At 42.6% G+C, this 14,587-nt stretch overlaps 1 protein-coding gene across 1 annotated transcript in view; it reads left to right on the forward strand.

Annotated features, from left to right (window-relative positions):
• The first annotated feature begins 1,069 nt into the window (after positions 1–1,069).
• Positions 1,070–14,587, forward strand: part of LOC129822074 (PTB-containing, cubilin and LRP1-interacting protein-like) — a 39,792-nt gene continuing 26,274 nt past the window's right edge. The window contains exon 1 of the mRNA XM_055879960.1: positions 1,070–1,290. Within this exon, the coding sequence (XP_055735935.1) occupies positions 1,261–1,290 (30 nt within the window). The 5' untranslated portion in view covers positions 1,070–1,260. The remainder of the gene's footprint in view (positions 1,291–14,587) is intronic.

Below are 14,587 nucleotides of genomic sequence, written 5' to 3' on the forward strand. Positions count from 1 at the left end.
GAAGGAAAAACTGAGGTTTTGTAAGTACTGGTGTTATCTAGCATCAATCCACCAAAAGTCATGCTAAATACAGAGACACTATAGGAACTCAACAACACTGGCCAGAATGAGTAGTGTCTATAGACGCAGTATCCACTACCATAGGAAAATGGGCAACATGTTTCCACCAATAGACAGTTCCATGTCTCCTGTCACCTTTCCATGTCTCTCCATGCCCAGTTGCCCCAGACAACATGTCAGCAGTGGGAAATACCCATATAAGGAGTGTTGTTAGCCCCGTGTGTGGCCTTGGTGACCTCCTGCTTAATCCAGATGTTCCCAGAGTAAACATCTGTAAATACAGGCTGGCTGTGGCGTCGTCTCGTCACTCACTGCGCCTACAAACACACACACATATACACATACACACATACACACATACATGTGAACGCATGGACACACACAAGCAAATACACCCAGAGCCACACACACACACCCGTATTCACACATGGACACACACACACACGTGCTCATGGACACACACACAAACACAGAGCCACACGCATTCACAGACAGACAGACAGACAGACAGCCACATACATACACACACACTTTGTGGAGCTGAGAGGAGCCAGTGGTTATTGATGAGGTTCACCCTACACTGAAGTCTGAGTGGGGAGCCTTTGTTAACCTTTTCCCCTTTCCATGACCTCCAAGGTCACGGGGCACTGTTTGGCCTTCGCAGGGGTCCATTGGTAGCCACAACTCCTATAAACTGAGTCATGGCCAGATCTGACGAAGCCACTTCACTGGAGCCAGACGGCTGGAATGTGTCTGTTGTTAAAACAGGGTTTTTAGAAGTGCGCCATCAACCATCAAAACCATGACCATTTGAGCAAACCATAATACCACACAGCAATTAGTAAACCAAGCAACACTAACCAAAATTGCTTAAAATAATGGCAATATTTTTATGTGAGCCTTTAATATTCAGTCAATTTAATTATTTTGCGACATTCAAGCAGAAAAGTTTGTATGTCTGTAAAAAAGGGGTCTCTGGCCCCCTGTCCTGCCCTTCCTTGCGGCTGTCGCTACCGCCCCTTGCAGACCAGTCTCGGGAACTGCTCGCAGGCGAAAGCTTCATCAAGCATTGGAATTCACTGTCTGTTTTCTTCAGATTGCAGAAGAGGAGAAGCAAGCGCCGAGAACAAGCAGATGTGAGCTGGACTACATAGAGAATAACCAGCAGCAGTAGTTACGGAAACCTTTGATTCTTCTAAAATGTGGCAGCCAGCGACAGAGCGATTGCAGGTATGGTTTGATTAGTATTCCTGACCAGCGCATATTTATGGGATGTTTGTATGTCTGTCTGATTTGTAACGGTATGAAAAACCATCGTGCATATTAACCTGGTCTCTGTGCTTTGATGTGTTTTTTTTGTTTGTGTTTTTTTGCTCAGATGCAAAACACAAAGGCTTTCATGGATGGTTTGTGTGTTTCAGTCCTATCATTGCACACATTATTGTTTTATTACGCAGGTGGCCGCCTGCGCGATGGTGGGCTCGTTTTGCTTAATTCAAATCCTCTCTTTCTTTCGTGTTGCCTCTTCCCTCCCCCGAGTAACCCCATTACCCAACTAGTTAGAGGCTACGTTGTATCGCGTTCATACATGCCTAGGTTACAGTGTAAGAAATAGGTTTATCCGACTCCTGGCCTTCCGTTTTTCATCATGATAAACCATTCTGAGAATTTGCTATATTGTGTAACATCTACTTGCTGGACCCAATGTCTGTCAAGCTGTTTTTTAGATTGAGTAATGTTGCAGAGGTCATGGAACATCCTATAGCAGGGTTCACCTTGAGCGGATGGTCAGGGTGCCAGAACATATTACAAATAATTTGTAGACTGCAAATTGACTGCAAGAAACCCAAACAGATATAATATTTGACTGAAACATAATCATTTCAAACCTTGCTTACATTTGTATATACGACCACATATATCTCTATTATGCAGGGGTGTAAAAAGTACCCAATTGTCATACTCGAGTAAAAGTAAATATACCTTAATAGAAAATGACTCAAGTAAAAGTGAGTCACCCAGTAAAATACTACTTGAATAAAAGTATAAAAGTATTTTGTTTTAAAGTAAATGTCATTGCTAAAATATACTTAAGTATCAAAAGTCTAATTAAAAGTATGAATCATTTCAAATTCCTTACATAAAGTTCTTGTTTTTTTAGCCAGGGAAACACTCCAACACCGAGACATAATTTATAGATAGCCAGCGATACACTCCAACACTCAGACATCATTTACAGATAGCCAGGGACACAGTCCAACACTCAGACATCATTTACAAATAGGCAGGGGTACAGTCCAACACTCAGACAAACAAAGCATGTGTGCTTAGTGTGTCCGCCAGATCAGAGGCAGTAGGGATGACCAGGCATGTTCTCTTGATAAGTCTGTGAATTGGACAATTTTCCTGTCCTGCTAAGCATTCAAAATGTAACGAGCACTTTTGGTTGTTAAGTAAAATGTATGGAGTAAAAAGTACATTATTTTCTTTAGGAATGTAGTAAAGTAAAAGTTGTCAAAAATATAAATAGTAAAGTAAAGTACAGATAAACCCAAAAACGACTTAAGTAGTACTTTAAAGTATTTTTACTTAAGTACTTTACACCACTGCCTTTATGCGTGGGAATACTTTGGAACAGATTTCCCAAATTAAAATCACTTGGACCTGATTTGCTGGTGTTTTTACAGGCTTTTATGTCCAACAATAAAAATACTAAATAAAAAACACTTTTTTGAAGGGGGGTCAGAACATGGGGGGCCAAATAAATAAATCACCCGCAGGCCATGTTCAGCCAGCAGGCCGCCAGTCGGGGAACCCTGCTCTATAGTCTCAATGAAATTACTGCAAACCGAGGTGTCATTAATCACTTAGCCTACAGTTCAAGTAATTAACACGGATTCTCTGACCTGTTTGGAAGTGGTGAAAAATTGTTAATGACACGTATTTTGATATCCAGGGGCACGGGGCAAGCCGTTCACTGAGGCTGGCTTCACGTTTCCTGTAATGCTATCCAGATGTCGAGTCGACTACTTTGCCAAATGAACTTGCACAATCCCTCTCACAGTGCCCAGGCATCAAGATGATTGAATCTCATAGTAAACTTGGGTAAATAGTTTTAAGCGATGCTATCTACATATTTTACAACTGCACACCGTGAAATACTACCACTCTAAGAGGTTTATTACATTGTAATTATTGAGTAATTACAGCTTACACCAGCCACCAGACCAGAAAGGACCAATTTATTCCCATCACATGTTCTGATGTCCATAAGGACCTATACACATAACCTCTACTTCTGCACAATTATGTTTGTCTTCTTGAATGTACAGACTGTTGAAATCAATCATTTGTTTTCATAGGGGCCTCCCAAGTGCTAACCCCCTTCATCTTTTGTTCACAAAATATTGGCGTAATGTGACCAAAGTGCCTATTTAAGCATGTCTCAAATTTTTTTGGGAGGCTCAGGTTGGTTTCTCAGATTCAGTCTGGCCTTCCCTGATCTGTTCATTAACGCCTAGTGGTACTAACAGCGTGGCCTGGCCTGCATGTGTTCTGGTGCTGATCTCCATATGCTGGGTTGACTGATGGAGCCTTTCCCAGCTTACCGAGCATAGAGTGGCGGGCCTCAGCTCTCCATACCTCGGCCCTGTGATCAATCATGTCCCCAGGGAAAGTACTGAGATGATGTATGGTCCTGAGGGAGAGCCATTTATCACATGGTAATGGGGCTGTTCCAGCTCGCTGCCTAGATGCATGCGCACTAATGCCCCTTGTCATGTGACCCTGTGCCCCTAACGATGCTTAGTTGTCGTTTAGTTCTGTATCTGAATGATATTAATAGACCCAGTAAGAATGAAGATTCTGGTAAAAAAGAGGCCTAGTTACAGTCGTTTCTCACCATTAAAGTGACGGACATTTTTGGTTCTCTCAGCGACTCACCACTGAACTGTTGCCATGGTGACGCTCAATGGCTCGCTGCTGCACTGATCAGTCGCTATAGCCCGTTTGTCATGTATCCTATACATCCGAGAATGTTGTATTTGGCTGTTTTGCTCGTCGTTACCATGGTATCCTCCTTCCTTTTCTCTTTTCTCACTTCTGTTGCCATGGTAACGTGCAGTGTCTCGCTACAGGAAGAAGAGATATGGGCCAATGTTAGATCAGACACCTTTTCAGGCTGGTATTAAGAATCTGCTGTATGTGTCAGATGGAGAGAGGGATGATGAAACATAAACAACATGACATTGTGTTTGTGTCAACAAAATGGCCCCCGTGGTACCAACAGCTTTAATGTCCCATATTAAGACATATTTTTGTCCAATGTTAGACTTCTGTGTTGCAACACAGGATGTATCATGCATCATTGTCTACTTCCTCTTCTCTTCCCCCGTCCTCCCATTCCTCTCCTAACACATCCCCCTGAAGAATCAGTTTCAAGAGCCCCCTCTCTCCCTGGTATCGCTCAGCGATTTTCAACCGATTTCACAACGTGTGCCGTGCCGATCTGTGCTCACGCAGGCACACACACACACACACACACACACACACACACACACACACACACACACACACACACACACACACACACACACACACACACACACACACACACACACACACACACACACACACACACACACACACACACACACACACACACACACACACACACACTTTGCTCACAACCATCTCCCAATGTATATGCATACGTTCATCTTACTCAGCACCTCTCACTGCCAACAGTGCTTTCATAGTTCTCATTTTGTACATTGACTACATTACCATTTTCTTTGACATGGAAAACTGGCTGAGCAGACATAATGTCTGGCTCCTGACAGTGTAGAAATGTGTTCAGATTCCGGGCCTGTTTGAGGTCACTCATGGTCAGAAGCATCACTAGGTCTGTCTGTCTGGGGCTCCTGTGGTCAGGGTTGGGTTGGTCTTTGCTCTGCTGGAAGGAGGAAGTTGTGAGAAAAACAAGCTTCTCCATGTGGATTCAACAACAGTGCCTTCCGTAATTATTGGAACAGTGGCTCTATACTCCAAAACTTTGGATTTGAAGTGCAGACTGTCAGCTTTAATTTGAGGGTATTATCATCCATATCAGGTGAATCGTTTAGAAATTACAGAAGTTTTTGTACATACCATGATTACGGATAACCCTGAATGAATCATGAATAATGATGAGTGAAAAAGTTACAAATGCACAATAGCATACCCCCAAGACATGCTAACCACTCACCATTACAATAACAGGGAGGTTAGTTTTTTTTGGGGGGGGGGGGGGTGTATAATACAGTATTGGTGCGTCTGTAACTTTCTCACTCATCATTATTCACGATTCGTTCAGAATTATCTTTAATCATGGTAGCATCCACATTCATGTAGAAGTTTTTAGAAACGTATTCTATTCGTATTTACAATAAAGTGACTTCAAAATGACACAATAGATTATTTACTATTCATTTCTATTGGGCACAAAATAATCTGAAACACAACCAAAACAAATAGCAAATGCATCCAACTAATTTCTAGAGTCACAAGCTTGATGTAGTCATTTCTAAACAGTTCACCCGATATGGATGAACATACCCTCAAATTAAAGCTGACAGTCTGCCTTTTAACTTCATAGTCATTGTTTGATTTCAAGTATAGAGCCAAAAGATGAAAAAAATATTCACTGTCCCAATAATTACAGAGGGCACTGTATCTATGGACAAAGGCTGACACTATTCCTGCCTTAAGGCCTTGGTCTCTTTTTTGAAGCCAAAAGCAAAGGCATCATCAGTTCACCACATTGCATTTGTGGAGAATACATTTAAGTTAGAGGGTCCAATGGGTTGTTACCCAAATTATACCACGACACTACCACAGCCCATTTCCAATCGACTGTTTAACTGTTGTTTTGTAGGTTTTGTGGTTTATTTATTGTACTGTGAATATAGCGTGTGTATTGTGTCTCTCCGTCAGGGTAGTTAATGTGTTGTTTTTACTGTATTATTGTATATGCGGGGGCAGGGTAACTGTGGTTATTTACGTCAGAGAGTTGACAATGTTTTTACGGACAGCCGGATGGGGTCTGTGGTTGGCTTCTGTCAATGTCCACCTCCCACAACACCATTGACCCACCAATTAGAGTGACAACAGCCTACCTCCCACAGAACCAAGCCACCAATCAGGGCGCAGGACCTCCCACAGTCCTCTCTGGATTTAGCCCTCTCAGACGCTTGTGAAACGTGATGGTTCCACTCATAAACTGGTCCAGGATCAGAGGCGGAGGCCGTTAACACAGTCTGACAGGACCAGGGTGATACGGCTGGCTCATACCATGCTAGAGGAGAGGGAGAGGGGTTCCAGTTGTAGTTTGGGAGCTAACCACTGGATGGGCGTGTGTGGCTTCCTGACTACCTGTCCTCCGCTGCTCTAGCTGTGTTTTTAATGCCTTGGTCAGGCTGCAGATGGAGTAAATGTGTGTGTGTGTGTGTCGTAGTGAGTTGAGGGGCCAAGGCTGATGTCGGTTTATGTGAGTGTCTGGCCAGCCAGCCAGAATGAGAGAGAGAGAGATGGTCTGATAAGTCTGAGACCAAGCTGAGATGGCCCACTGTCTCGCCCTAACGCCAACATACACCAGCCCAGCTCTCAAATATCTGTTAGTGTGCTCCACTCTGCTCTTTCATCTTCAGACTGGGTGTGTGTCTATGTGTGCGTGTGTGTCTGTGACTCTTCGTGTGTGCGTCTAGTGGAAAGTTTTGGGTTCAGTTCCATTAAATTACTTTTTCCACTTTTTGTTACGTTACAGCCTTATTCTAAAATGTATATTACAAAACCATCCTTATCTACACACAATACCCCATGATCACAAAACAAAAACAGGTTATTAGAAATGTTTGCAAATTTATTTATAAACTCAGCAAAAAAAGAAATGTCCCTTTTTCAGGACCCTGTCTTTCAAAGATAATTCGTAAAAATCAAAATAACTTCACAGATATTCATTGTAAAGGGTTTCCACACTGTTTCCAATGCTTGTTCAATGAACCATAAACAATTAATGAACATATCTCAATCCTATTGAGCACGTCTGGGACCTGTTGGATCGGACTGTGAGGGCTCGGGCCATTCCCCCCAGAAATGTCCGGGAACCTGCAGGTGCCTTGGTGGAAGAGTGGTGTAACATCTCACAGCAAGAACTGGCAAATCTGGTGCAGTCCATGAGGAGGAGATGCACTGCAGTACTTAATGCAGCTGGTGGCCACAGCAGATACAGACTGTTACTTTTGATTTTGACCCCGCCTTTGTTCAGGGACACATTATTCTATTTCTGTCAGTCACATGTCTGTGGAACTTGTTCAGTTGTTGAATCTTGTTATGGTCATACAAATATTTACACAATAAACGCAGTTGACAGTGAGAGGATGTTTTTTTTTTTTTTTTTAAGTTTATATATATATATATACATACATTTGAAGTCGGAAGTTTACATACACTTAGGTTGGAGTCATTTAAAACTCGTTTTTCAACCACTCCACAAATTTCTTGTTAACAAACTCTAGTTTGGCAAGTCGGACATCTACTTTGTGCATGACACAAGTACTTTTTCCAACAATTGTTTACAGACAGATTATTTCACTTATAATTCACTGTATCACAATTCCAGTGGGTCAGAAGTTTACATACACTAAGTTGACTGTGCCTTTTAACAGCTTGGAAAATTCCAGAAAATTATGTCATGATTTTAGAAGCTTCTGATAGGCTAATTGACACAATGTGAGTCAATTGGAGGTGTACATGTGGATGTATTTCAAGGCCTACCTTCAAACTCAGTGCCTCTTTGCTTGACATCATGGGAAAATCAGAAGAAATCAGCCAAGACCTCAGAAAAAAAAATTGTAGACCTCCACAAGTCTGGTTCATCCTTGGAAGCAATTTCCAAATGCCTGAAGGTACCACGTTCATCTGTAGAAACAATAGTACACAAGTATGAACACCATGGGACCACGTTGCCGTAATACCGCTCATGAATGTGACATGTTCTGTCTCCTAGAGATGAATGTACTTTGGTGCGAAAAGTGCAAATCAATCCCAGAACAACAGCAAAGGACCTTGTGAAGATGCTGGACGAAACAGGTACAAAAGTATCTATATCCACAGTAAAACGAGTCCTACATCGAAAAGCCAGACTACGGTTTGCAACTGCACATGGGGACAAAGATTGTACATTTTGGAGAAATGTCCTCAGGTTTGATGAAACAAAAATAGAACTGTTTGGCCATAATGACCATCGTTATGTTTGGAGGAAAAAGATGGATGCTTGCAAGCCGAAGAACACCATCCCAACCGTGAAGCACGGGGGTGGCAGCATCATGTTGTGGGGGTGCTTTGCTGCAGGAGGGACTGATGCACTTCACTAAATATATGGCATCATGAGGGAGGAAAATTATGTTGATATATTAAAGCAACATCTCAAGACATTAGTCAGGAAGTGAAAGCTTGGTCGCAAATGGGTCTTCCAAATGGATAATGACCCCAAGCATACTTCCAAAGTTGTGGCAAAATGGTTTAAGGACAACAAAGTCAAGGTTTTGGAGTGGCCATCACAAAGCCCCAACCTCAATCCTATAGAAAATTTGTTGGCAGAACTGAAAAAGCGTGTGCGAGCAAGGAGGCCTACAAACCTGACTCGGTTACACCAGCTCTGTCAGGAGGAATGGGCCAAAATTCACCCAACTTATTGTGGGAAGCTTGTGGAAGGCTACCCGAAATTGTTGACCCAAGTTAAACATTTTAAAGGCAATGCTACCAAATACCTATTGAGTGTATGTAAACTGCTGACCCGCTGGGAATGTGATGAAATAAATAAAAGCTGAAATAAATCATTCTCTCTACTATTATTCGGACATTTCACATTCTTAAAATAAAGTGGTGATCCTAAATGACCTAAAACGGGGAATTTTTACTAGGATTAAATGTCAGGAATTGTGACAAACTGAGTTTAAATGTATTTGGCTAAGGTATATGTAAACTTACGACTTCAACTGTCTATATATATAAAAATATCACATTTTGCGTAAGTATTCAGACCCTTTACTCAGTACTTTGTTAAAGCACCATAACAAAGTGATTACAGCCTCAAGTGTTCTTGGGTATGACGCTACAAGCTTGGCACATCTGTATTTGGGGAGTTTCTACCATTATTCTCTGAAGATCCTCTCAAGCTCTGTCAGGTTGGATGGGGAGCGTTGCTGCACAGCTATTTTCAGGTCTCTCCAGAGATGTTCAATCGGGTTCAAGTCCGGGCTCTGGCTGGGCCACTCAAGGACATTCAGCGACCCGAAGTCGCTCCTGCATTGTCTTGACTGTGTGCTTAGGGTCATTGTCCTGTTGGAAGGTGAACCTTCGCCACAGTTTGAGGTCCTGAGCACTCTGGAGCAGGTTTTCATCAAGGATCTCTCTGTACTTTGATCCGTTCATCATCCTTTCCCTCAAACCTGACTAGTCTCCCAGTCCCTGTCGCTGAATATCATCCCCACAGCATGATACTGCCACCACCATGCTTCACCGTAGGGATGGTGCCAGGTTTCCTCCAGGTTTCCTCTTTGGCCTGAATGCCAAGCATTCAGGCCAAAGAGTTCAATCTTGGTTTCATCAGACCAGAGAGTCTTGTTTCTCATGGTCTGAGTTCTTTAGGTGGCTTTTGGCAAACTCCAAGCGGGTTGTCATGTGCCTTTTACTGAGGAATGGCTTCTGTCTGCCCACTCTACCAGAAAGGCCTGATTGGTGGAGTGCTGCAGATATGGTTATCCTTCTGGAAGGTTCTCCCATCTCCACAGAGGAGCTCGGGTTCTTGGTCACCTCCCTGACCACTGCCCTTCTCCCCTGATTGCTCAGTTTGGCCTTCCGGCCAGCTCTAGGAAAAGTCTTGGTGGTTCGAAACTTCTTCCATTTAAGAATGATGGAGGCCACTGTGTTCTTGGGGACCTTCAATGCTGCAGACATTTTTTGGTACCCTTCCCCAGATCTGTGTCTCTACATAATCCTGTCTCGGAGAACTACGGACAATTCCTTCGACCTCATGGCTTGAGATTTTCTCTGGCATGCACTGTCAACTGTGGGACCTTTTATAAACAGGCCTGTGCCTTTCCAAATCATGTCCAATCAATTGAATTTACAGCAGTTGGACTCATGTAGAAACATCTCAAGGATGATCAATGTTAACAGGATGCACCTGAACTCTGAATACTTTTGTAAATAAGGTATTTCAGTTTTTAATTTGTAGTACATTTACAAACATTTCTAATAACTTTTTTTTGCTTTGTCGTTATGGGGTATGATGTGTAGATTGATGAGGAAAAATAAGGCTGTAATGTAGCAAAATGTGGAAAATGTCAAGGGGTCTGAATACTTTCTGAATGCACTGTATATGTGGATCACAGGAGGTTAGTGGCACATTATTTGGGGAGGATGGGCTCGAGGTAACGGCTGGAGTGGAATAGGTGGAATGGTATCAAATACACCAAAGACATGGTTTGATACCATTCAATTTGCTCCATTCCAGCCATTATTATGAGCCGTCCTCCCCTCAGCAGCCTCCACTGATGTGGACGTTACAGACTAGTGTTTGCAATGGTGTACATCAGTCAGTTTGTGTGTTGAATAAGGTGGTATGTGCAGTATGTATGTATGACTAGGCTTGGGCAGCATCCAGATTGACCTTCATACCGACCATATAACATCCTGGGATATTCCGTTATACCGGCACTGAACAGAGGGGCCTCTATTTTAAAACCTTGGTTACCTTTGCTTGGTAACCATCTGAGATCAGAAGCTTAGCAATGCTAACAAGTACATGTAAAATCCCGTAACGAATGCTAACTAAAAGCTAACGAGCGCATTGCGAACAGTTTATACAGTCTCTGACCTAAACTATTTGCAGGACAGACATCCCAGCTCATAAAGTTATAGAAGTAACACAAAAATGCTACTCACAGTTTGCTGCACGCACAAAATTAATTTTAAACAGCAAGAGTTTTGTTACCAAGCAAAGCTTGATTTAGCAAGAACCTAAACAAACATTTAGTTGTGAATTCCATAATTTACCTAGATCACCTGGCACATGCTGCTCAACAGTGAGTGACTCACAAGGCTCCGGTCTCTCGTTTGTTGTGCGCTTGTAAACAAACACCATGTGACTGGGACTACCGGTAAACTTCATAATAAATAATTATGTGACAGGTGAAATGAAGAACGCAATCTTCTTCATTTCCTAACGTATTGCACAAGTTGACTGCAGGTATTTACTTAAAAAGTAGCTACTACACTTCAAAGAAATAGTTTCAATAGTATTGACGGCATTGGAAAACAATCCCGTGGCTGTTTCCAAATATCCCGGGAAACGGTATATACGGTATACCGCCCAAGCCTATGTATAACCCCTGTAATCAGTGTCTCTGCCGTGTCAGTGGGTTGTTGTACTGTGGCTTACGCTATGATTGACCTGAGAGCCTGTCTACTCCAGCAGAAAATTTCCCTGAGGGCTGGGAGTGTACCGTACCATCTGTTACCTGTAAACTATAGACACATAATCATGCAGTCAACGCACACACACGTACGTGCACACACATGCTTGTGCGTACAGACACATATCATAGTTAACACACTCACAAACACACACACACACACACACACACACACACACACACACACACACACACACACACACACACACACACACACACACACACACACACACACACACACACACACACACACACACACACACACACACACACACACACACTCTCTAGAGGCCATCTAGGCCAACCTGAACACTTATTAGTGTTTGTCAATGCACATTTTGTCAGTTTCTTTCTACATCAAAACTTTTTATTTTTATTTACACTTAGGCAGCACTGTGTCTCCTCTCATCTCCCACAGAGCTATAGAATCCTCCTTCTCTCACAGGCGAATGGTCACTTCTAAATGGTGTAAAATGTCTACTCCACTCTATTTTCAAATGCTCTCTCCCAATCCATAACATTCATCCAAAAGTTATTTGGGAAAAGTCACGTGCCTCGCTCACGCGTGAAATGTATACCAGTGTTTACAAGGAAAATGGGCTGTTACTGAGAATGTGGCGTACCTTTTAAAAACACATGTCCAAAGAAGTCAGTGAATGGGCTAGATGAGGACCAGACTGTACAGACAGAGCCTGCTGTGTCAGAGAGAGAGAGAGAGATAGATGGAGGGAGGGATGGGTAGAAAGAGAGAGAGAAGGAGAGAGTATGGAGAGAGAGAGAGATAGATGGAGGGAGGGATGGGTAGAAAGAGAGAGAGAAGGAGAGAGTGTGGAGAGAGAGAGAGTAGGGAGATGTAGAAAGAGAGAGAGAGGGGGGAGAGAGAGAGTGGAGAGAGGTAGAAAAAGAGGGTAGGAGAGTGAGAGAGGGAGAGAGAGTAGGGACAAAGAGTTAAAGAAAGATGAGAGAGAGAGAGAGAGAGACAGACAGACAGACAACGGAAAAAGAAGGAACAGCACGTCAGAAATCATGTATGGGTAAACCACTTCTCCAATCTTTTTGGCTCTATAATAAAGAACAAAGACCAAAAACATATACAGGATCAAATACAAATCTTAGAATCAACTATTAAAGACTACCAGATCCCACTGGGTTCTCCAATTACCTTGAATGAGCTACAGGACAAAATAAAAACCCTCCAATCCAAAAAGGCATGTGGTGTTGATGGTATCCTTAATGAAATTATCAAATATACAGACAACAAATTCCAATTGGCTATACTAAAACTCTTTAACATCATCCTTAGCTCTGGCATCTTCCCCAATATTTGGAACCAAGGACTGATCACCCCAATCCACAAAAGTGGAGACAAATTTGACCCCAATAACTACCGTGGGATATGCGTCAACAGCAACCTTGGGAAAATCCTCTGCATTATCATTAACAGCAGACTTGTACATTTCCAGACCATGTATTCACCCTGCACACCCTAATTGACAACCAAACAAACCAAGGCAAAGTCTTCTCATGCTTTGTTAATTAAAAAAAAGCCTTAGACTCAATTTGGCATGAGGGTCTGGTATACAAATTGATGGAAAGTGGAGTTGTGGGTAAAACATACGACATTATAAAATCCATGTACACAAACAACAAGTGTGCGGTTAAAATAGGCAAAAAAACACACATTTCTTCCCAAAGGGCCATGGGGTGAGACAGGGATGCAGCTTAAGCCCCACCCTCTTCAACATATATATCAACGAATTGGCGCAGGCACTAAAAAAGTCTAAAAAAGTCTGCAGCACCCGGCCTCACCCTACTAGAATCTGAAGTCAAATGTCTACTGTTTGCTGATGATCTGGTGCTTCTGTCATCAATCAAGGAGGGCCTACAGCAGCACCTAGATATTCTGCACAGATTCTGCCAGACCTGGGCCTTGACAGTAAATCTCAGTAAGACCAAAATAATGGTGTTCCAAAAAAGGTCCAGTCGCCAGGACCACAAATACAAATTCCATCTAGACACCATTGCCCTAGAGCACACAAAAAAACGATATATACCTTGGCCTAAACATCAGCGCCACAGGTAACTTCCACAAAGCTGTGAACGATCTGAGAGACAAGGCAAGAAGGGCATTCTATGCCATCAAAAGGAACATAAAATTCAACATATCAATTAGGATCTGGCTAAAAATACCTGAATCAGTCATATAACCCATTGCCCTTTATGGTTGTGAGGTCTGGGGTCCGCTCACCAACCAAGATTTCACAAAATGGGACAAACACCAAATTGAGACTGCATGCAGAATTCTGCAAAAATATCCCCCGTGTACAATGTAGAACACCAAATAATGCATGCAGAGCAGAATTAGGCCGATACCCACTAATTATCAAAATCCAGAAAAGAGCCGTTAAATTCTACAACCACCTAAAAGGAAGTGATTCCCAAACCTTCCATAACAAAGCCATCACCTACAGAGAGATGAACCTGGAGAAGACTCCCCTAAGCAAGCTGGTCCTAGGGCTCTGTTCACAAACATAAACACACCACACAGAGCCCCAGGACAGCAGCACAATTAGACCCAACCAAATCATGAGAAAACAAAAAAGATAATTACTTGACACATTGGAATGAATTAACAAAAAAACTGAGCAAACTAGAATGCTATTTGGCCCTAAACAGAGAGTACATAGTGGCAGAGTACCTGCCCACTGTGACTGACCCAAACTTAAGGAAAGCTTTGACTATGTACAGACTCAGTGAGCATAGCCTTGCTATTGAGAAAGGCCACCGTAGGCAGACATGGCTCTCAAGAGAAGACAGGCTATGTGCACACTGCCCACAAAATGAGGTGGAAACTGAGCTGCACTTCCTGACCCCCTGCTCAATGTATGACCATATTTGAGACACATATTTCCCTCAGATTACACAGATCCACAAAGAATTCGAAAACAAACCCAATTTTGATTAACTCCCATATCTACTGGGTGAAATTCCACAGTGTGCCATCACAGCAG

Source organism: Salvelinus fontinalis, chromosome 24, assembly GCF_029448725.1.
Source record: "Salvelinus fontinalis isolate EN_2023a chromosome 24, ASM2944872v1, whole genome shotgun sequence".
In the NCBI taxonomy this organism is placed as follows: Eukaryota; Metazoa; Chordata; class Actinopteri; order Salmoniformes; family Salmonidae; genus Salvelinus; species Salvelinus fontinalis.